This window comes from Hylobates moloch, unplaced genomic scaffold (genome assembly GCF_009828535.3).
Source record: "Hylobates moloch isolate HMO894 unplaced genomic scaffold, HMol_V3 SCAFFOLD_16, whole genome shotgun sequence".
Classification (NCBI taxonomy): Eukaryota; Metazoa; Chordata; class Mammalia; order Primates; family Hylobatidae; genus Hylobates; species Hylobates moloch.
This window is the reverse complement of record NW_026652291.1, coordinates 55298793-55323080: the sequence shown is the minus strand read 5'-3', so window position 1 is coordinate 55323080 and position 24288 is coordinate 55298793. Positions and strand designations below refer to the sequence as shown.

At 44.6% G+C, this 24288-nt stretch overlaps 1 protein-coding gene across 1 annotated transcript in view; it reads right to left on the bottom strand.

Annotated features, from left to right (window-relative positions):
• The window catches only part of CDKL1 (cyclin dependent kinase like 1), a 73647-nt gene that overhangs the window by 33338 nt on the left and 16021 nt on the right, over positions 1-24288 (bottom strand). Inside the window, exon 3 of the mRNA XM_058429933.1 lies at positions 2456-2577. Coding sequence (XP_058285916.1) covers positions 2456-2577 — 122 coding nt within the window. The remainder of the gene's footprint in view (positions 1-2455; positions 2578-24288) is intronic.

The window sequence follows — 24288 nt, the reverse complement described above, 5'->3', positions numbered from 1 at the left end:
CCAGACGGGGCGGCCAGGCAGAGGCGCTCCTCACTTCTTCCCAGACGGGGCGGCCAGGCAGAGGCGCTCCTCACTTCCCAGACGATGGGTGGCCGGGCAGAGGCGCTCCTCACCTCCCAGACGGGGCGGCAGCCGGGCAGGGGCTGCAATCCAGCACCCTGGTAGGCCAAGGCAGGCGGCTGGGAGGCGGAGGTTGCCGCGAGCCAAGACCACGCCACCGCACTCCAGCCCGGGTGAGCGAGACTCCGTCTGCAGTCCCAGCACCTCGAGGCGGGCAGAGGGCTCGGGGTCAGGAGCTGGAGACCAGCGTGGCCAACATGGCCAAACCGTGGCTGCAGGGAAAGGAGAAAAAGCAGGCGGCGCGCGCCGGCAGTCACAGGCAGTTCGCGGTGCGGGGCAGCAGCGAGCCGAGTAGATTGCAGCCTGGGCCACAGAGGGAAAAGAAAGAAAGAGGAAGGAAGGAAGGAAAGAAGGAAGGAAGGAAGGAAGGGTAACTTCTATTAATAAGTTTAATTGAATTGTCACTTGCAAGCCGTCAAAAGATCAAATATCAACATACGAAATGTTTTCTCCTTTGAAAACATAATTTCTCTGTATCGACGACTTTCTGAAGGGAGGTGTCTGTCCTCTTGGCTCTCTCTGGCTATGTAAATTAACATTCTGAAAAGTGAAAAGTCTGTGCTGTGGTCACTAACAAACCACAAGCCACTTCCATTCCATTTGCCTGGAGGTCAGGGCAGAGCATATATAACCATCACCACGTGGCAGAGCAAGCCCCTGGCAAAGACTTCAAAGAGTTGTTGGAGGAGCCTCAGCCTCCAGCCACTGAAGTGTGAATGGGAGCCATTCATAGTCCATGGGATGGGACACCATTCTGTGGCTCTAATCTATAATCCACTCTTCATATTGTCCCCAGCCAAAGTTGGGCTCCCAGGAACACAGCCAAAAAAGGAAAGGATGGGATATTTTTCATCCCTGGTCAATTTATCTAAAGTCTCCTCCCCTTTCAACTCCAAGGCCACCTTCCCATGAAGCTCTCTTTGAATAATATCTCCCAGGACCTGCTAATCATTCCGTCCTCTTCCTCTAGCCACAGTAATATGCCCTAGGGATAGCTGCATCACCTGAGCTGAGCCAATCGGAGTTCCACTGGACTTAATGTGCAGATGCTACCTTCTTCTAGAACTTCCTTTCTTCTAGAACAGCTATACAGACTGATATAAGCCTGTGGCCATGCTTCCTATTTTGTACTTTTCCCTTCCAAACTTCCAGCCCATGCCACCCACATGCCCTCCCAAATCCACCATGTAAGGGAAGCTTATTTGCAAGGCACAATGAAGAAGAATTAGGGCTGGGAGAGAGTGAGAAAGAACAGCCACTACCTACGTTGCCCTGCCTGAAAACACCCAGCTGAGGAGTGGGTGGGAGCTGGAATCCAGTCCTCTCACCCTGCAAGAGGCTGCCCTCAACTGCAGGAAGGGACCCCCTCCTCCTTTTTTCTTTTTCTCGGACAGGCCTCTGTGTGCTCACCAAGTCTTCTTCCAATGCACGCAAAGATGTTGCATATGCTAGAGAGAGCTGTGTGGTAAGATCAGCGGAGCCCCCGGAGTCACTCCCACCCTTCCCAGTTACAGCAGCTACACAATTGTTTTTCACCTATGCTTGCTTCAATTGGGTTTTTGTCACTTGAAACCAAAGAAATCCTGAGTAATACAGCAGACTAGATACCCAGATTGCTTCCAGTGAAATATCATGTTTGTTTTAGTCTCAAACTTCCTAGTAGCCATTGCCTTTGGAATCTTCCTTTCAATCTCCAAGCCCGTCTACCTACCTGGTCGGGCACGGACTAACTAATATCCTTCCTTTTCTTAGAGACTGAGATCACTTCTATGCAGAGATAAAGTACCAAAGAAATCAAGTTCAATCTAATGATGCTTCTGCTAGTTTCTTCATTAAAATGACTATTTTTTTTATCCTTTTGTAACATTTTTTGTAATCTTTCTGCTGTCCACCTCGGCAGCAGAGTATGTTGTACAGACACTGGCTGTTTTTAACCAGTCTTTTTTTTTTTTTTTTTTTTTTTTTGAGACAGAGTCTCACCCTGTTGCCCAGACTGGAGTGCAATGGTGCCATCTCGGCTCACTGCAACCTCTGCCTCCCAGGTTCAAGCAATTCTCCTGCCTCAGCCTCCCAACAGGCTGAGATTACAGGCACCCGCCACCACGCCCCGCTAATTTTTGTATTTTTAGTAGAGACGGGGTTTCACTATGTTGGCCAGGCTGGTCTTGAACTCCTGACCTCAGATGATCCACCCGTCTCGGCCTCCCAAAGTGCTGGGATTACAGGCATAAGCCACCGCACCCGGCCTTACCTAGTCTTAAAAAGAGTCATTGCCACTTTTCGCTCACAAATCCCAGTGTGTCTTTGTTTCGCTTGTAAGGGATGGATCACTCACCCTCTTTGGTATCTGTCCAACTCATGGAGAACTGTGTGGTCACAATATTCAAACACCAGGTGAAGCCTCCGTTTCCTCCTGAAGACTTCCAGGAGGTTAACAAGGTTGGGATGCTTGAGTTGCTGAAAACACAAAAAAACAAGGTACTAAATTTGACTTGTGAAAGACAGCTTTCTCTAATCTTGATCCAATAAAAAGTAAGTTGTTTGTCCTTTAAGAATTTCATTCTTGGATTGAAGGAGGCTGTAAACAGTATCATCTTACCACTCTTTACAAGCTAGTTGTCAGCAGCTTGCAAGTGAAAGATGATTATAACACAGGTGGTTGGTGAGGGCAAAGAGAGGTATAAGAAGGCCAGAAAATAAAAAAGAATGAAGAGAGAGGGGAGATGGTAATACAAACTCAGCTTTCAAGGTTCAGATCAAAGGTCCCTTCCTAGGGTCTCCATTAATCTCCTCACACTGGTTCAGTACCTTGTATGTCTAAAAGCCCCCCTGAAGTATGACTCTTTCAGAATTGCTAAGTAATTAATAAATAATTAATATGTAATTCTTACTTAGTAATTATTGTTCAGTTAATTGTTTAATGTCCTCTGGTATCAATAGCTACAACAGATAAATTCAATAGAATACACGAACGACGGCATCAGGGTCTATGTTCTTTTGCTTATCAAAATTGTGTTGTTGTACTTCCAGCACCAGGCCCTGTACATAACAGGCATTCCATCATTATTTACTCTCCAATCTGATATGCCTGAAAACGTGTGTCTAGGAAAAAGAAAAAAAAAAAAAAGCCCAGGACTGAATGTTAGCTTTGGCAGAGATAAATCTTGTACCTAGCTTCCTGGCCCTTTCTGGACATAATGCTATCAGAAACCCTACAACTAGGCATTGCTCTCCTTTTTTCTGCAGAAGAAAATAAGAGACTTACACTAAGAAAGACAAAAAAAGTCACAGGAAAACGTATCAATCATGGAGTCCCTTCTGCAGTGCCCATTCACTCAGATCACAATTACAGTCCATTTTACCTACTGTTGTACGATTTAACAGTTGGCAGATTGCTCCTCTTTTTCCAAATGTTGATAGTGCCACCAGATAATTTTCCATAAGAATTTTACAATCAAATGTTGCTTTATCGCATTAACTTTCCCCCCTGATTTTTAGAACTGTGGTAAAATACATATAACACAAAATACAACATCTTAATCATTTTAAGTGTACAGCTCAGTGGTATTAAGTAAATTCATATTGTGCAACCATCACCACCACCTATCACCAGAACTGTTTTCACTTGCAAAACTGAAAGTCTATGCCCATTTACACATGAACTCCCCATTCCTTCGTCCCCCCAGTCCCTGCCAAACACCATTCCACTTTCTATTTATTTATTTATTTATTTATTTATTTATTTATTTATTTATTTTATTTTTTGAGACGGAGTCTCACTCTATTGCCCAGGCTGGAGTGCAGCGGTGAGATCTCAGCTCACTGCAACCTCCACCTCCCAGATTCAAGTGATTTTCTTGCGTCAGCTTCCTGAATAGCTGGGACTACAGGTGCACACCACCATGCCCAGCTAATTTTTGTACTTTGAGTAGAGACAGGGATTTGCCATGTTGGTCGGGCTGGTCTCGAACTCCTGACCTCAAGTGATCCACCTGCCTTGGCCTCCCAAAGTGCTGGAATTATAGGCTTGAGCCATCGAGCCCGGCCATGAGCCACCGCACCCAGCCTCTACTTTCTTATTTTTGACTAGGTACCTCCTACAGGTGGAATGATAAGAGTAGTGTGAGAGTGTGTGTGTGTGTGTGTGTGTGTGTGTGTGATTGGCTTATTTCACTTAACATTATGTCCTCAAGGCTCACCCAAGTGGTAGCAAGGTTGAGCATGAATAATAAATATCCCATTGTATGAATATACCACATTTTGTTTATCCATTCATTTTTTGATCTATGGACATGGCTTACTTCCACCTTTTAGCTATTGTGAATAATGCTGCTGTGAGCATGAATGTACAAATATGTTTTTGAGACTCTACTTTCAATTCTTTTGGTTGTAGGAATGAGCCAGGCATATGTTTTGTTTTGTTTCACCTACATTCCCCAGGTGATTCATTGTGTATCCAGAGGTATTAATCATAGACAAGCAGGCTACTCCATAAGTGATAAAAGGTAGAAGGAGGAAAATTGAAGTTCTTGAACTGCATGCTACAGCACATTTTTATGGGCAGTGACAATAAAAGCAGCCCACAAGGAGATACTAAAGAATAAACTTCTTTTTTCTTTTGTCATTTTCTCTGTAAAATCCTTCTGTATTTTCAAGATGTGAAATTCCTGCTCCGGATATTATATTGATGAACAAGTATAAAAAATTCAAGGTATTTCTAAAGCTCATGTCTTATTAGTCCACTTGTGCTGCTATAACAAAATACCTGAGACTGGGTAATTTATAAACAACAGAATTTTTTTTCTTACAGTTCCACATGCTGGGAAATCCAAGATCAAGGTGCTGGCATTGGTGTCTGCGGAGGGATGCTCTCTGCTTCCAAAATGGCACCTTGTGGCTGTGTCCTCACATGGAAAAATGCACAAGGGCAAGAGAGCACCCCCTCAACCTTGAGCTCTTTATAGGGGTGCTAATCCGATTCATGAGGGTTCTGCCTCCCAGCGGCCACACCTCTTAATACAGTTGCACTGGGGGTGAAGTTTCAACATGAATTTTGGAGGACACACCACCACCATTGAAACAGAGCAGCCCATTAATCACTTTTTGGAGAGGTGACAGCGTGCTGGCAGCCCTGGCAGTCCTCGCTCGCTCTCGGCACCTCCTCTACCTGGGCTCCCACTTTGGTGGCACTTGAGGAGCCCTTCAGCCTGCCGCTGCACTGTGGGAGCCCCTTTCTGGGCTGGCCAAGGCTGGAGCCGGCTCCCTCAGCTTGCAGGGAGGTGTGGAGGGAGAGGCACAGAAGGGAACCGGCGAGTTCCGGGTGGGCGTGGGCTCAGGCCCGCACTCGGAGCGGCTCCCTGGCCCGCAAGTCCTGGGCAGTGAGGGGCTTAGCACCTGGGCCAGCAGCTGCTGTGCTCGACTTCTGGCCGGGCCTTAGCTGCCTCCCCGCGGGGCAGGGCTCGGGACCTGCAGCCCGCCATGCCTGAGCCTCCCCTCCCCCCGCTGTGGGCTCCTGCGCGGCCGAGCCTCCCCCACGAGCACCGCCCCCTGCTCCACGGCACCCAGTCCCATTGACCACCCGAGGACTGAGGAGTGCGGGCACACGGCATGGGACTGGCAGGCAGCTCCACCTGCCGCCCGGTGTAGGATCCACTGGGTGAGGCCAGCTGGGCTCCTGAGTCTGGTGGGGACTTGGAGAACCTTTATGTCTAGCTAAGGGATTGTAAATACATCAACCGGCACTCTGTATCTAGCTCAAGGTTTGTAAACACACCAATCAGCACCCTGTGTCTAGCTCAGGGTTTGTGAAGGCACCAATCAACACTCTGTATCTAGCTACTCTGGTGAGGACTTAGAGAACCTTTGTGTCCACACTCTGTATCTAGCTAATCTAGTGGGGACGGACTTTCGTGTCTAGCTCAGGGATTGTAAAGGCACCAATCAGCACCCTGTCAAAACGGACCAATCAGCTCTCTGTAAAACAGACCAATCGGTTCTCTGTAAAATGGACCGATCAGCAGGAGTGGGTGGGGCCAGATAAGAGAATAAAAGCAGGCTGCCCCAACCAGCAGTGGCAACCCGCTGGGGGCCCCTTCCACGCTGTGGAAGCCTTGTTCTTTAACTCTACAATAAATCTTGCTGCTGCTCACTGTTTGGGTCCACACTGCCTTTATGAGCTGTAACACTCACGGCGAAGGTCTGCAGCTTCACTCCTGAGCCAGCGAGACCACGAACCCACCAGAAGGAAGAAACTCCGAACACCAGAAGGAACAAACTCCGGACACGCCTCCTTTAAGAACTGTAACAGTCACCGCGAGGGTCCGTGGCTTCATTCTTGAAGTCAGTGAGACCAAGAACCCACCAATTCTGGACACATTTGGATCTTAGAACTGAGGGCACTCCAAGCTATAAAATGCCACATTTGTTATCATACCTGAAAACCCTTAGCCTGAACTAACATTCTCCAAACATAGTAGGGTAGAACTGACTACCGTCTTAAACCTCTGAATTGGATTGACTAAGACGTCTCAAACAGAGAGCAAACAACCAGGTTAAAAAGGGGCTAAATACTAACTTTATGACAGAATTCACAGATAGCAGAGGTTTTCTTTCAGACTGAAAAATAATCATCCTTAGGCTTTACTTTCATTTTCACACTATTTGCTCCCTTGACAGGATGTGACATTGAGGCCAAGACTTTGAATCTTAGAATTCTCTTTCCATTTTCCACATTCCATATTTAGTCCTCATGTCTTCAGCTGGCTCCTCCAACAAAAGTAGAAATGCATCAATTCTACCCAAACAAATCCCCCGACCTTCTTTGGATGCCAAGGCTGGTGCCTCCCACTTGCCACGTCCAAACCTGCAGTGATCACAGCAGGACACTACTGCCCCAGGACAAGGCCCAAAGGTCCTCTCCATTTGGCCTCTGCTCACCTCTCCAGCCCCACCACTTATAACTTCCTTCTGGACCCACTGAATTTCTCTCACTTCCTAGAAGGCTCACACTCCCTTTCATTTCAGGACGTGTTCAGTTTCCTGTCTCTAAAGCACTCCCCACCTCCAGATGTTACTTTCTCTGTTCGGCTTCCTCTGCCCCACCCTGACACAGCTGTTATGCACTGCAAGACCTATGACCTTGGCACCCAAGCAAGGAGTAGCACCGTGCCAGTAAAGGACACTGTCACAGCCATATCCATTTGTCTGAATGGGACCAGTAACTATTATATTGCACCCATCTTGCTATGTTACTATACATCTTTTGAAAACCAAAGTTCTTAGCCGGGCGTGGTGACTCATGTCTGTAATCCCAGCACTTTGGGAGGCCAAGGCAGGCGGATGCCTGAGCTTAGGAGTTCAAGACCAGCCTGGGCAACATTGTGAAACTCTGTCTCTACTAAAACTACAAAAATTAGCCGGGCGTGGCAGCGCGCACCTGTAATCTCAGCTACTCGGGAGACTGAGGCATGAGAATCACTTGAACCCAGGAGGCAGAGGTTGCAGTGAGCCCAGATTGTGCCACTGCACTCCAGCCCAGGCAACAGAGCAAAACTCTGTCTCGAAATAAATAAATAAATGTGTCTATGTAAAAAAAGGAAAGAAAACTGAGGTTCTGATAACTGCATGTATTAACTATTCAAATAACATGTAGGTTCTTTCCAATTTTTCGCTATTATAAATAAGGTTTTGATAAACAACTTATTAGCTGGTTGCCTCACTTGGACCAAGTTAGGTAAGTTCTCTAGGCCTCAGTTTTCCATCTGTAAGAGTAGGAAGTGCAAGGTCTATACTGCTAGTTACACACAAGCACATACAACAGGGTCAGGTAAATATTAACCTCTCTATAAAGGTTAATTATTGATATCGTTACCTTTGGGTTAAATCTATTTTTATTTAGAATGATTTTTCTCTATTCATTTTATTCAACAATTATTTATATATCTTAAGGTGCATATGGCACTGTGTTAGCCCTAAGGATATAGAGACAAATAAAGCAAGTACTGCACCTACCCGCTTGGGGCTTAGAACATAGGAAAGGAGACAGATGTTGGAGAAGTAATTACAGATATGATAAACGTTACAAAAATGAGGTAAAGAGTACCTGGTTTGAGGGTGAGGTGTGGTTCAGGGAAAATCTCTTTGAGGAAGTGGCCATTAAGTTAATGATTCATTAACTGAGAATGACCTGAAGTTAACTGGGCACCATCTAGAGCCCCAGAAATATGACTCTAACTAGATAGAGGCAAATTGCTTTCCAAAAGGATTGTGCATATTTACCCCTTGGCCAGGAGTATGACAGTATTTTTACCATATTATGGCCAGCTTTAAGGAGCATATAGACAATTTAAGGCTTGTGATATATATTGCCAAATTGCTTCCTTTGAGGGCTTACAGTGCCTCTGGCAACACAGGAAGGTGTAACTTGTCTCTCCCATCTTCCTCCATGAGATAATCTTCAAATAATTGCAAATAGCTGACAACTTATCTCTCAACCTGTTTTTAAAATAATTTTAATATAGAAAGATGATCATTAGTACTAAATCCTAATTGGGGTTATAAATATTAAATTATAAATATTTTAAAATAAATTATTAACTTTCACTGGGTTGCCAGGATTCCAGGTGACCTGAAAATACTCCAGAGCAGCAGATATGTGGTCTGGCATAGCACCCTTATGAAGCCAGTCCCCGTCTGGCTGTGTTCATATATTCAACAAATATCCCTAGAGCCCTGTGATAGTTAATATTGAGTGCCAACTTGATTGGATTGAAGGATGCAAAGTACTGTTTCTGGCTGTGTCTGTGAGGGTGTTGTCAAAGGAGATTAACATTTGAGTCAGAGGACTAGGAGAGACAGACCCACCCTCAATCTGGACAGGCACCATCTAATCAGCTGCCAGCACAGCTAGAATAAAGCAGGCACTTGATTTGCTGAGTCTTCCGGCCTTCATCTTTCTCCCGTGCTGGATGCTTCCTGCCCTCGAACATTAGACTCCAAGTTCTTCAGCTTTTGGACTCTTGGACTTATACAGTGGTTTGCCACGGGCTCTCCGGCCTTCCGCCACAGACAGAAGGCTACACTGATGACTTCCCTACTTTTGAGGTTTTGGGACTCAGCTTGCAGACGGCCTGTTGTGGGACTTCATCTTGTGATCGTGTGAGCCAATTCTCCTACTAAGCTCCACTTCATATACACATCTATCCTATTCGTTCTGTCCCTCTAGAGAACCCTGACTAATATAAGCACCTACTCTGCATCAGGCATTGGTGAATGAGACAGAGGACTCATGCATTAAACAAAGTAGTGCCATACATAATCTATGAAATTAGGCTGTCTCAGAGAAACTGGCCCTGAGGAAGTGACCTTGAGCTGAGTCTAGAGGGTAAAGGTCTGACCAGACCAAGGGCAGGGGTGGTGGTAAAGGCACAGATGGCAGCTTTCCAGGCAGTGACTGGCCCTGAGCCAGGAGAGAACTTGGGTCACTTCAGCAACTGAAAGAAAGTGTGGCTGGTGGGTGAAGCTCGTGGAATCAAGGCCAGCCAGTCAGAAGGCAGATCTGCAGGGCCTTGCAGGCCATGCTAAGCAATTCACTCTATCCTAGTGCAATGGGAAGCCACTGGAAGGAATTTCAGCAAGACATGATATGATACCATGGGGCTCTTAGAAGCTCACTACGGCAGCAGGATACAGAATGGCTTGGAGGAGGCAAAATGGATGAAGTGGCTGTTGATAGCTGACATTGTGGTGACTTGGGGCAGAGCAGAGGCAGGGTAGTCGGTGAGAAGCATTGTCTTGAGATGTATTTTGTTATCAGAATAGTCAGGATGTGGTGATCGGCTGGAGGTGAGGGACAGGGGAGAAGGAAGTATCAAAAATGACACAAAGGTTTACACACTGGGGCAGATGGTGATGCCATCCCAGAGAGGGGGAGTAAGACTGGGAGAAAGAAGTCACTAGTTTTGTCTCATTGAATTGGTGGGGATCTGAGACACCAAAGTGGAGTTGTTATGTCAGCCAGAGTCTGAGCAGAAGATAAAAGCCAGGGAGTCCGCATGTATGTAGGCGAAGCATAGACAGAGAGAGGAGATTGCCCTGGAGGAGCAAGAGTGAGATGAGAAAGCTGTCTAAAGAACCCTCCCACCCAGATGTGTGGTTGATGAGGAGGAAACACGAAAGGGGAAAGGGAAGAAGGTCCCTTAAGATAAGAGAGAAGACAGCAGAGCAGGCGCTATGGGGGCATCATGGGAGGAGGAAGTGGTCAGTGTTGACAGATGCTGCTGAAAGGTCAGATGGAAACAGAGGGCTGAGAAATGCCTGGTGGGCTTCCCTGGGTTGGGGTCGAGTGACCTTATTGGAAACAGTATCGGTGCAGTGGTGAGACCAGAAGCCAGATTATGTGGACTTAACATCTCAAACTACCTTACTCCTCTCTCTCTATAGACCCCACTGACCTCAGGGGTAGAACTCAAAGGGACACCTCTGATCCTCAAACCAGTCTGCAGCGAATAGCTGGAGGTGTCCATCATAGCCCCAACATTGTGAATGTTTGCATTCACGAGGGTTTGGATGTTTCTGCTTCAAGGCTGAATGGAGTTCTTTCGGGACATACAAAGGAATTAGATGAGAAGAACCAAGCAACATGATGGACAAACTGTTACAGGCTTACCCAACATGTTCACGGTACATACAAGTAAACTTAATAGACAGAACAGATTAAATTACCATATATACCACGAAGATGTTTGGGGCTCATTTAATGACAACTCCTTCTTATATACAAGTGTGTGAAGCCAAAGCCTCAAGTCTGGGGTGTCTGTGCTGGGCTAATCTTGAAGCTCTTGGTGCTCCTTACCAGGCCGGTATCACTGTCCTTCAGTTAATGCTCTATCTAGAAGCACGGGCCTGCTCGGACTCAGATTTACTGTCTCATGTACAAAAGTTTCCACTTTTGCTGCTGCTATTTTATTTTAGTCTTCCTTTTATTTTCTCTTTGTGTTTTTTAAAATTTTCATTTTTAAATCATTATTACTTTTTTGAAACAGGGTCTCACTCTGTCACCCAGGTGGGAATGCAGTGGTGCAATCACAGCTCATGGCAGCCTCGAACTCCCAGGCTCAAGTGATCCTCCTGCCTCAGCCTCCCAAGTAGCTGGGACTACAGATGTGTACAACCATGCCCAGCTAATTTTTAAAATTTTGTGTAGTGACAGGGTTTCGCTACGTTGCCCTGTCCGATCTTGAAATCCTGGGCTCAAGCCAACCGCCCACCTCATCCTCCCAAAATGCTGGGATTACAGGCGTGAGCCACTGTGCCCAGTCTATTTTTTGTTTTTTGAGACGGGGTCTTTCTCTGTTACCCAGGCTGGAGTGCAGTGGCATGATCATGGCTCACTGCAGCCTCAAACTCCAGGCTCAAGTGATCCTCTTCCCTCAGCCTCCTGAGTAGCTGGGACTACAAGTGCACACCATCGTAACAAGCTAGTTTTTTTTATTTTTTTAGAGACAGTGTCTCACTATGTTGCCCACGCTGATCTCAGACTCCTGGGCTCAAGCAATCCTCTCACCCTAGCCTCCCAAAGTGCTGGGATTATGGATGTGAGCCACCGTACCCAGCCTCTCTGTTTCAAATACTGATGTTCCACGTTATGTTGCCAAGTCAAGTATTTTCTGTGACATTAAAAAAAGGACTTCATTTTTCTGAGGTTGAATTTAGCCAGAACCCTACCTGGTTTTGCAAAGCTGAGAATGCTACGTATCCTACTTGGGCAGCTGCCTGTGTCATCAGCCCTGTGTCTTCATTGGGCACCCATCTGTTCTGATAAGCTCAGACCCTCCATCTTCTGAGGTCAATTGCTTGGCCTGTTTAGCCCACAGGATTTTGAAGAATTTTGTGCTAGTTGCTAACCTTTTATTATTATTATTATTTTGGATGGAGTCTCGCTCTGTCACCCAGGCTGGAGTGCAGTGGTGCAATCTCGGCTCACCACAACCTCCACCTCCTAGGCTCAACCAATTCTCATGCCTCAGCCTCCCAAGCAGCTGGGATTACAGGTGTGCACCACCGTGCCTGGCTAATTTTTGTATTTTTAGTAGAGATGGGGTTTCACCATGTTGGCCAGTCTGGTCTCAAACTCTTGACCTCAAGTTATCTGCCCACCTTGGTCTCCCAAAGTGCTGAGATTATAGGTGTGAGCCACCGCGCCTGGCCACTACTCTTAACCAGGAAATGTTACTTTATAATCCTGGTTACCAGGAGTCTCTTGCAAATGCTGGAGATCAGCAGGTCTAGGCCTGTAGACTCTGTGGCACTAATGAGCTAGGGCTGAGAGCAGCTGTTCACTTTAGACAAGGCTTGTATGCTTTAGTTCACCACAGTCCCCACCACTCCCTATTGTTCCCTGATCATGATGCCAAGTGAGAGTTGCTCTTTATCATCACTCTTGCATTATTGACTTTCTTATACTAGAGTTAAAAGTGAAATATTTGTGATATTTATTGTGATAAATATTAAAAGTGAAATAAAACGAGTTGAAAGTGAAATATCTAATATGTCCATGTTTCTATCAAAAGTGTAAAAACGTACAAGCAATAGAGGTATATTTAATCTTTTGTTGTTCTTTTAAAACTTTATTGTAAATTGTAAACTTATTGTAAATATACAATTTATAATTATATATATACATATATTATATATAATACACATACACACACACACAGACACACACACACACACACACACACACACATATATATAGTTGCTCTACTGCCCAGGCTGGAGTGCAGTGGCACGATGTCAGCTCACTGCAACCTCAGCCTCCCGGGTTCTGCCTCAGCCTCCTGAGTAGCTGGGATTACAGGCACCAGCCACCACCCCCAACTAATTTCTGTATTTTTAGTACAGACAGGGTTTTACCATGTTGGCCAGGCTAGTCTCAAACTCCTGACCTCAAGTGATCTGCCCACCCCAGCCTCCCAAAGTGCTGGGATTACAGGTGTGAGCCACCATGCCTGGCTAATTATATATGTTTATGGGGTTCAAATTAATGTTAGGATTTATGACTATAATGTGGAATAATTAAACCTAGCTAATTAACATATATCCATCACTTCAAATACTTACCATTTTTTTTGTGGTAAGAACATTTGAATTCTACTCTTTTAGCAATTTTTTTTTTCTTTGAGACAGAGTCTTGCTCTGTCACCCAGGCTGGAGTGCAGTGGCACGATCTTGGCTCACTCCAACATCTGCCTCCTGGGTTCAAGTGATTTTCCTGCCTCAGCCTCCCAAGTAGTTGGGATTACAGGTGCCTGCCACCATGCCTGGCTAGTTTTTGTATTTTTAGTAGAGATGGAATTTCACTATGTTGGCCAGGTTGGCCTCAAGCTCCTGACCTCAGGTGAACCACCTGCCTCAGCTTCCCACAGTGCTAGGATTACAGGTGTGAGCCCCTGCACTCGGCCTCTCTCAGCAATTGTGAAGTGTACAATACATAATTGACAACTATATTCACCATGCTGTGCAACAGATCTTGGAAATGAAACTTATTCCTCTTGTCGAAGATTTTGTACCCTTCGACCATCATCTCTCCATTCTCCTCATCCCCTAGCCTCTGTAACCACCATTCTACTCTCTGCTTCTAAGAATGCATTAGGCTGTTCTCACATTGCTATAAATACCTGAGACTGGGTAATTTATAGAGAAAAGAGGTTTAATTAGCTCATGGTTCTGCAGCCTTTACAGGAAACACGTGCCATCTGCTTAGCTTCTAGGGAGGCCTCAGGAAGCTTACAATCATGGCAAAAGGTGAAGGAGGGGCAGGCATGTCACATGGCGAAACCAAGAACAAGGGAGAGTGAGGGAATTGGCGGTGGGGCATAACTGTTTAAATGACCAGATCTCACAAGAACTCACTATCACGAAGACAACACCAAGTAATGAGGGATCTGCCCCCATGATCTAAACACCTTCCACCGGACCCCATCTCCAGCACTGGGGATTATAAATTCAACATGAGATTTGAGTGGAGACAAATATCCAAACTATATCAATGAGTTCACTTGTTTCAGATTCCACATATAAGTGAGAACATGTGCATTTATCTTTCTGTGCCTGGCTTACTCAGCAGCATAATGTTCCCCAATTTCATCCATGTTGTCACAAATATCAGAATTTTCTCCTTTTTTAAGGCTGAATAGTACTCTATTGTGTATATATACTACATTTTCTTTATCTATTCATCCACTGACGGCCACTTAAGTTAATTTTATGACTTTGGCTATTGTGAACAGTATTGCAATGAACATAGGAGTGCAGACATTTCAAATTTCACTCTTCTGGGTAAATACTCAGAAGTGGGATTGCTGGATCATATAGTAATTCTATTTTTAGTTTTGTGAGGAATCTCCATACATTTTTCCATAATTTACATTCCCATCAACAACTTTAAGGGTTTCTTTTTCTCCACATCCTCGCCAACATTTACCTTACATCTTTTTTATCACAGCCATCCTGACAGGTGTGTGATGATATATCATTGTGGTTAAAATTTGCATTTCCCTAATGATTAGAAATGTTGAGCATTTTTCCATATATCTGTTGGCCATCTGTATGTCCTCTTTTGAGAAATGTCCATTCAGATCCCAGGCTTATTTTTTTTCCCCATTTTAGAGACAGTGATGGCACCCGTGGCCCATCTGGAGCAGCTGCTGCCATGATGCCGGCTGCAGTGGGGGAGGCGGAGCCATGGCTGTGTGCTCCCTGGAGCTGGCAGGAGCTGGGAACAGATGGGAGCCTCAGGTTGGAGGGGCAGGAGCCCCACCCTCCAAGGCAGCTGCAGCCACCCAGTCATGGCTGCAGACCCAGGCATCTCTGCACACTTGGGACCTGGGAGGCCCCCCCGCCCCTGCAGGCTCAGAAGTGCCATGCCTGCTCCTACTGCCTGACCTCTCCCCACACCTGGTGCCCGCTCCGATTTCAGAGCAAAGTTATGGCCAAGCCCAGGGACTGTCATGACCCAGCCAGGTGTGTGCATGCTCACGGACGTGCTGACACACCAGCCCCTTGCTGCCTCGGACCCCTCTGGACTTTGGGCACCACCGAGCACAGGAGGGAGGCCAAGGGAGGCCAAGGGAGGGGAACGTCTAGTTTTTGAGCTGTTTGAGTGTACTATATGTTTTGGGTATTTTCGGTTTTTTTGTTTTTGAGACGGAGTCTCACTCTGTTGCTCAGGCTGGAGTGCAGTGGAGAGATCTCGGCTCACTGCAACCCATGCCTCCTGGCTGGGTTCAAACAATTCTTGTGTCTCAGCCTCCTGAATATTTGGGATTATAGACGTGCGCCACCACACCTAGCTAATTTCTATATTTTTAGTAGAGACAGAGTTTTGCCATGTTGGCCAGGCTGGTCTCAAACTCCTGACCTGAGGTGATCTGCCTGCCTCAGCCTCCCAAAGCACTGGGATTACAGGCGTGAGCCACCACACCCAGCCCGAGTTCATTATATATTTTGGATACATATAACCCCTTATCAGGAGTAGGGCTTGCAAATAGTTTCTCCTAATCCATAGGTTGTTTCTTCACAGTGTTGTTTTCTTTACTGTGCAGAAACTTTTTAGTTTCATGTAATGCCAATTGTCCATTTTTGCTTTTGTTGCCTATGCTTTTGGGATCAAATTTAAAAAAATCACTGCTCAGACCAGTGCTGTGTAATTTGCCCCCTATGTTTTCTTCTAGAAGTTTTACAGTTAAAGAAGTCTTTAATCTATTGGGTTGATTTTTGTATATGGTGTGAGATAAGGGTCCAATTTCATTGTTCTACATGTGGACATCCAGTTTTCCCAAATCTTTTATTGAAGAGACTATGCTTTTCCCATTATGTATTCTTGATGCTTCTGTCAAAGATCAATTGACCATTCAGGTGCAGGTTCATTTCTGGGCTCTCCATTCTGTTCCACTGGTCAATGTGTCTAATTTTTTTTTCCAGTACCACACTGTTCTAATTCCTATATTTTTATAAAATAGTTTGAAATCAGGTAGTGTGATGGCTCCATCTTTGCTCATTTTTCTCATGATAGCTTTAGCTATATGGGACATTTTGTGGTTACATATGAATATTAGCATTGTTTTTTCTATTTCAATGGAAAATAACATTGGAATTTTGATCAAGATTGCACTGAGCCTGTAGATTGCTTTGGGTAGTATGGACATTTTAACAATATTAATACACTATGTTAAAAAAACACTATAAACAATGCCAAAAGACAAATAATTGTCTGGGAAATATTTGGTAAAGTTACAACAGAGGGTTATATTCCTAATATTACAAATAAGTCTTATTTATGTATTGTTAAGAAAAAGACAACCCAGTGGGAAAATGGGCAAAATATATTAATAGGTAATACACAGAAGAGGAAATATAAATGATAAAGGGACATATGAAAAGATGCTCAGTCTCACTGGTTGTAAGAGAAAGTCAAATTAGAGAAACAACATGATGCCACTTACTTCCTAACCAGCAGGCAAACACGTAAGATTGGCAGCATCCAGTGCTGACAAGGGCATGAGAAAGGGGTGTTCTCACACATGGCCAATTAAGAGTGCAAACTGCCATAACTTTTGGGGAAAATTACTGGCAATATTTATTACATTAAAACCAAATGCACCAAAAAAATGAGCAACAGATCTGAGCAGATACCTCACTGAAGATGATATAATACAGATGGGAAATTTTAAACATATGAAAAGATGATTAACATCTTTTGTCATTAGGAAATTCCAAATTACAACCACAATGAGATACCATTACACACCTCTTAGAATAGCTAAAATCCCCCAAAAAGCTGATAATACCAAATGCTGGTGAGGATACTGAGCAACAGGCCCTCTCATTCACTGCTGGTGGGTGTGCTAAATCAGACAGCCACTTTGGAAAACAGTTTGGCAGTTTCTTACAAAGCTAAACATAGCTAGCTATACCATATGAGCCAGTAATAACACTCCTAGGTATTTACCCAAATGGTTGAAAACTATGTCCATATGAAAACCTACAAGCAAATGTTTTTAACAGCTTTATTCATAGTCACCAAAAACTAGAAGCAACCAAGTTGTCTTCCTATAGGAAAAAGGATGAAAAAATTGTGCTACATTCATATAATGCAATATCATCCAGCGATAAAATAAGCTAGCAAGCCAGAAAAGACATGTATAAAGTTTGAATGCATATTGTTAAGTGAAAGAAACCAGTCTGAAAAGGCTACATATTGTACTATTCCAATTCTATGACATTCTGGAAAGGTAAAGCTACAGAGACAGTAAAAAGAATAACAGGTGCCAGGGGTTCAGAGGATGTGGGGAGGGTTGAATAGGTGAAACACACAGGATTTATTAGGGCAGTGAAACTATTCTATATGATACTGTAATAGTGAATATGTGACATGCATTGGGCAAAATGCACAGAACTTTACAACACAATGTGTGAACCTTAAGGTATGCAAAGTGTTAAAAAATCATTTAGGAGGTTGGGGAATCCTAGGATAGCATGAAGATTGTGACAAAAAGAATCTAACTATATTACAAATGTATGAAACAACCTCACCAAAGAGGGTAGAGGAAAAGCTGATACAAGTTTCCAGAGAAGCAAGGAGATGAGGCTAGAATGACCCATTAGATTGGTGAGCTAATCCCATCTCATTTGTCCACAGATTATAGTTGCACACATCAGTATGAACTCTTGTTTAGCTTAATAAAGATACAAATGATTACATATAGAAATAACTCTAGATATGTGTATGTACACAGGTTGGTATACACACATATATTACCTTGCTCTGTCAGCTGAAAGGGCCTAGAACCAACCACATCCCAGTAGCAATATGTATACCAAGTGCTTAGATCTTGTTTTTTGATACTAGTCTCTTAATAGAAGGAACCAGGGATCCATGGAGAAATACTCAACTTGAACAACGAGAACATATGGACACAGGGAGGGGAACATCACACACTGGGGCCTTTTGGGGGCTGGAGGGCAAGAGGAGGGAGAGCATTAGGACAAATACCTAATGTGTGTGGGGCTTAAAACCTAGATGACGGGTTGATAGGTGCAGCAAACCACTGTGGCACATGTATACCTATGGAACAAACCTGCACATTCTGCACATGTATCCCGGAACTTACAGTAAAATTTATAAAAATTAAAAAAGAGAAATACTCAATTCTAGAACTTGGGCAGGAAATATACAAGATGAACACGGAGCATCTTGTAGTGCCAGAAAATAATAAAGTGCTAAAACCCAAACCAAAGCAAACCCTACATTGATGGAGGTATATCAAAGGGATACAATATCCACAAATCCATACTAATAGAAATAAATGATTGACTGGATGAATGAATAAACAAATAAATAAAAAGATAAGTAAATGGGAGAGAATAGGTACATCTCCTATATTGGAGAATTCCAAATAATTTATGTTGATATTCCACCTTCAAGGACGGGAGCCTAACTTCTCCCTCTGTAGGAGTGGGCTGCACATAGTGACTTCCTTCCAAACAGCATAGAATAGAATGGCAGAAGAAAAGTCACTTTACAGTGGAGAAACCTGACAACACTACCTCAGCCAGGTGATCAAGGTCAACATCAATAGTGGTAAGTCACTGAGGCGGGCAGATCACAAGGTCAGGCATTTGAGACCAGCCTGGCCAACATGGTGAAACCCCGTCTCTATTAAAAATACACAAATTAGCCGGGCGTGGTGGCAGGCGCCTGTAATCCCAGTTACTTGGGAGGCTGAGGCAGGAGAATTGCTTGAATCTGGGAGGCAGAGGTTGTAGTGAGCCGAGATCGTGCCACTGCACTCCAGCCTGGGCGACAGAGCGAGACCCTATCTCAAAAAAAAAAAAAAAAAAAAAAATAGCGGTAAGTCATGTTGATAGCATGTACACTTGATGGGATGGGACGTGGTCTTCTAGCCCATAACCCTGGTCTAATCATGAGAAAAACAACAGACAAATTCCAATAGAGGGACATTCTACAAAATATATGACCAGTACTCCTGAAAACTGCCAGAGTCATCAAAAACATGTAAAGTCTAAGAAACTGTCACAGCCAAGAGGAGCCCGTGGACACATGATTACTAAATGTAATGTAGTTTCCTAGAAGGGATTCTGGAACAGAAACAGGAAATTCAACAAAAAATTAAAGAAATGCGAATAAAGCATGGATGGACTTCAGTTAATGATAATGCATCAGCATTGGTTCATTAATTATAGTAACTATACCATGCTAATATAAGATGTTACTAATAGATAAAACTGAGAGCAGGGTATATGGGAACTCTACTATCTTCTAGTTTTTCTGTAATCTAAAACTATTCTAAAAATAAAATTTATTGAAAACACACACAGACACGTCCTCTTACTAGCACTCCACTTCTGAGAATATACTTTCTATAAATAAAAGCATCATTGCATAAAAATAGCCATACCAGGATTCCAGCACTGCTTGTGGAGGCAAAAAATATGAAATAACATGAACATCCTGTAACAGAGGAGGATGGCTGAATACATTGTGCTATATTCAGACCAGGAAATAATAAATACTATGCAGGTATTAAGACAGTACAATTAATAGAGGCCTATCTATTGGCTGATGACCATGATGTGATTGTTGAGTGAAGAAGGCAAGCTACTGAGTAATTTTACAAAAAATATATGAAAATAAATTTTAATTAAAATACGTGAAAATAGGAAGTATATGAAAAAATATTTTAAAATCCTTCCATTTTCATATATTCACTTGTCATATATTATTGTTAAGAACAGTACATTGAGCCCTCTGCTCTGCTGGACACTACTGTTAAGATCTGGGATTATATACTTCACAAAACTGACAAAAATCTCTGCTCTCGTGAGCTTATATTCAAGCACCCAGATGTTGATAAGTCTTATGGAAAGAAACAAGGTGGATAGGGGCATAGCGTGGTGGAATGGTGAAATTTAAATGAGGGAAGCCCTCACTGAGATGATAAATGAAAAAAGATCTGAAGAAGGTAAAGGTCATAAGGATGTTTGGGAAAAGGTTCCAAGCAGTAGGAGCAATCATTCCAAAGGCTTTTATGTGGGATTCTGCCTGGAGTGTTTCTAGAACAGCAAGGAGGTCAGTATTTTAGTCGCCTCTTGTGTCTTGTTTCCCATTCTTTCAGCCCATCTTTTAATTAAAGATTTGCTGAAACCACTGCAGCAGCTAGCTTTGTGCGCCTGCAGCCTAACAGAGCCTCACCCCAGCTGCCCTCGGTTTTTGATTTCTGCCCAGGCCTTGTGTGATGCTGAGGTGTGGGATGCTGCTGGGATTCGGTACTTGCAGGAGTTAACACTCCATAGGGGAGCCTTGGACCAGTGGGTGACAGGGTGCTTCAGTGTCCTCTCTTCTGTTCCTTGGGCTCCTTAAAGAGGCCTGGCAGGATGAGTCCCCGTTCCTGGCTACATTGGGTTTCCTCCTTCCTTGTTTTCTCTCCTATCCCCTACTCCTGCTCTCTGGTATCACTTCCCAAAATAAACTCCTAACACACAGTTCCTGTCTCACACTTTACTTTCTGGGAGGTGCACGGGCTAAGACCGTTGGTACCAGAAGCGGCCTTAGCTAGCAGACCTTCAGAATGGAATTCTGGAACTGGATCAATCATGGAGCAGATGGCAACAAGGACCCCACTGCTGGTGGTAAGTGGGGTGGGAGGAAGCCCAGGGAGCTGTAGCAACACAGTCACTAAGCCTTTTGTCAGGGCTGGTTTTGAATGGGGTGTAAGCTTGCTTAGGCACTGCAGTGGCACATGAGTGGTATGCGGCAATGGTCATTACGGGGAGTATTGAATAAGCTGGCTCTTGTTAACACCTATAAATCACCGAAAAAAGAAAATGAAAGGGTCAGGTTAGCCACGAACAGTCAACTGTGGGAGTCAGAAGGCCTTGCTGGCAGTATTCAGAGACATTTATCTCCTATAGACAGGACAGACTGTGCCAAAAAATCGATCAATCTCAGGACTTAAAGAGCAGCAGAGCTACAAAAGGGACAATATCCAGCCTCAACAGGTCTCTCATGTCTAAGTCAGGGCTATGGTGAGACAAGAAAATAATCGTGAGATCTAGGATAGGGACATCTACCAGACAGAGCCTGAGAATCTGAAATTCTCAAATTTCCCTGAACCTTCAGGGCTAGGAAAAGCAACTCAGTTCCATTGCTGTAGGTTAGCTGCTTCCTTTACCTGCAGACCCTAAAAATCCCTCACATGATGCAGGTGCCTGCTTAGGAGGGGGATGCCTGTCCTCCTTAGATTCTACCCCACCTCCTTCTAGGGCCCATGGACCTATAATAGGATGAGGTTGTTGCAGTGCCTGAGTAGGGCAATAAGGTTCTTGCTCTGCGAGGAAATAACTGCACTCAAGAATGACAAGACCTGCCTCATAGGTACCAGCAGCAGTCTCGAAGGGGCTGGGCCATGACAGTAGTAAAATGTAAGGCTGGAGAAGGGGAAATTCATTAATATGAGAGCACTACACTGTCCCATAACTTGGGACTTAATTCTTGACAAGGACACCTACAGACAGTTCTTTTTTAAATTTTACTTTTATTTTTTATAGAGACAGGGTCATACTGTCACCCAGGCTGGAGTGCAGTGGCGTGATCATTGCTCCCTGCAGCCTTGAACTCCTAGGCTCAAGTGAGCCTCCTGCCTCAGCCTCACCAGTGGCTGGGACCACAGGCACACATGACCATGGCTGGATAATTTAAAAAAATGTTTTTGTAGAGACAGGGTCTCACCATCTTGCCCAGGTTGGTCTCAAACTCCTGGCCTCAAGCGATTCTGCCACCTCGGCATCCCAAAGTGTTGGGATTACAGACGTGAGATACTGTGAGACACTGTGCCTGTCAAGACAATCTTTTTTTTTTTTTTTTTTTTGAGACAGGGTTTCACTCTGTCACCCAGGCTGGAGTGTAGTGGTGCAATCTCAGCTCACTGCAACCTCCACCTTCTGGGCTTAAGAGATTCTGTCACCTCAGCCACCCGAGTAGCTGGGACTACAGGTGCACACCATTACACCCAGCTAATTTTTGTATTTTTGGTAGAGACAGGGTTTCGCCATGTTGGCCAGGCTGGTAACAAACTCCTCATCTCAAGTGATCTGCCCACCTCAGTCTCCAAAAGTGCTGAGATTACAGGTGTGAGCCACAACGCACAGAAGACAGTCTTAAATGTGCTGCTGGCATAGCTCTTTGAAGTTGGGCTTTTAGTAGATAAGGTAGACATGCTGGAAGTGCCTCGGTAGAGTATTGAGGAAGGGTCCTGGGGACTCAAGAAGGGGGAAATATTAGAAAGGATCTGTGATGTGGGACTGCAGGACGTACCGCCTGATTATGTTTCCTTGGAAGGCCCAGAGGATACTCCCTCCACCAAAGCAGTAAGGAGAAGAAAGGAGCCCAGTGGCATGTTCAAGAACTCATCACCACTGTCCTCTGCGGGTGGGGTAGACAGGCTTGTCCTCAGTAGGCTGGAGATGCTACCACAGAACTAGGCTTTCTGGTTCTGATGAAAGTGATAAGATTCCAGAGTGGCAGAGACCAGGAGCTTACAGTGGCAAGGTACATAAAATTACCATAATGGCAAGCAAGCCAGAACACCTTATTTCACAGAAATCTGTGCTAATAATGCATGGATGGGCTCTCACCATGGCGTTCCTATAGGTGAGATAGAAGGGCAGCTGGCTTGTGTGTCACCTGACTTGCATTGCCAGAAGAAACTGAGCAAGCAGAAGGTTGGTGTCAACTGCTAGAGTGGAAAACTGCAGCTCCTCGCCCAGTTTCTAGATCTAAGCCAGTTCCAGTCCAAAGTGTTGCTGACTGAGTCACCTTGAAGGAGGATCCTGCAATGCCACTGTGAATATTCCTCACTTTTCAAAGGGATCTGTGGCCATTTACCAGAGTAACTGGGAAAGGAAAATACTCAGACTTTTCAAGGGCTGTGGCTACAAGGTCTGAGCTGGCACTGATATGTAAGGACCCCAAATGCTACCGTTTCACAGCGGGCTTAACAGGTCCATGAGTCCATTCTTGAGATCATTTCCTCCACTTGAGAAGTACAAAATTGGGATAGGCATGCTTAGCAGTCGGCAAACCCTCACATTGGTTCTATGACTTGTGAAGTAAGAGCCAATATGGCAGAAAGGGCCAAATACAAGCTCCTGAAACTGCTCTTCCTCCCTGCAACACAACCCTGGTCAAAATAGTAAATCCAAAGCAAAACTGCATCCCAGGAGAAAATGCAGTGAGTGATGAGTACCACCATCAAAGACTTAGGAATGCAGAGGTGGTGATGCCCATGCTAACCCCCTCAACTCGCCTGGTAGACTCCTATAAACTCAACCCAGCTGTACTTCCAATTGCAGCAGCTGGGCCAGATATGTTATCTTTCCCGGAACTGATATACACAGGTTCTGGCACTTGAAATGCAATTATTGACTTGAATGTATTCTTTCCAATTCCAGTCAGTAAGTTAGATCAAAAGCAGTTCACCTTGTGTGGGATGGACAGCAGTTCACACTCACTGTCTTGCCTGAAGCCTAAGTTAACTCTCCTGCACTCTGTCCCCATATAATCCACAAGGACCTTAACTGTCTTGACGTTCCACTGAATATCATGCTGCTCCACTGTATTGATGACATCATGTTAACTGGATCTCCTGGTGAACAGAAATGGCAAGTACTCTGGATGTCCAGTTAAGATATGTGTGTACCAGAGAGTGGAAGAAAACCCTCTGGGGAATGGCATATAAGTGATATTCTAGGAGTCCAATGGCCTGGGGCATGCTGTGACTTCCTTTTTTTTTTTTTGAGACACAGCCTTGTTCTATCCTCAAGGCTAGAGTGCAGTGGCATGATCATAGCTCTCTGTAGCCTTCAACTCCTGAGCTCAGGTGATCCTCCCACCTCAGCCTCCCAAATAGCTGTGACTACAGGTGGGCACCACCATGCCCAGCTGCATCCTCTTTAAAGGACAAATTGTTGCACCTTGTATCCCCTACCACTTAAAAAAGGGCATTGCTCCTGGTGGGTCTCTTTGGATTTTGGAGGCAGCATATACTGCCCTTGGGCACTGCTCTGCCTAATTTACCAAGTGATTTAGAA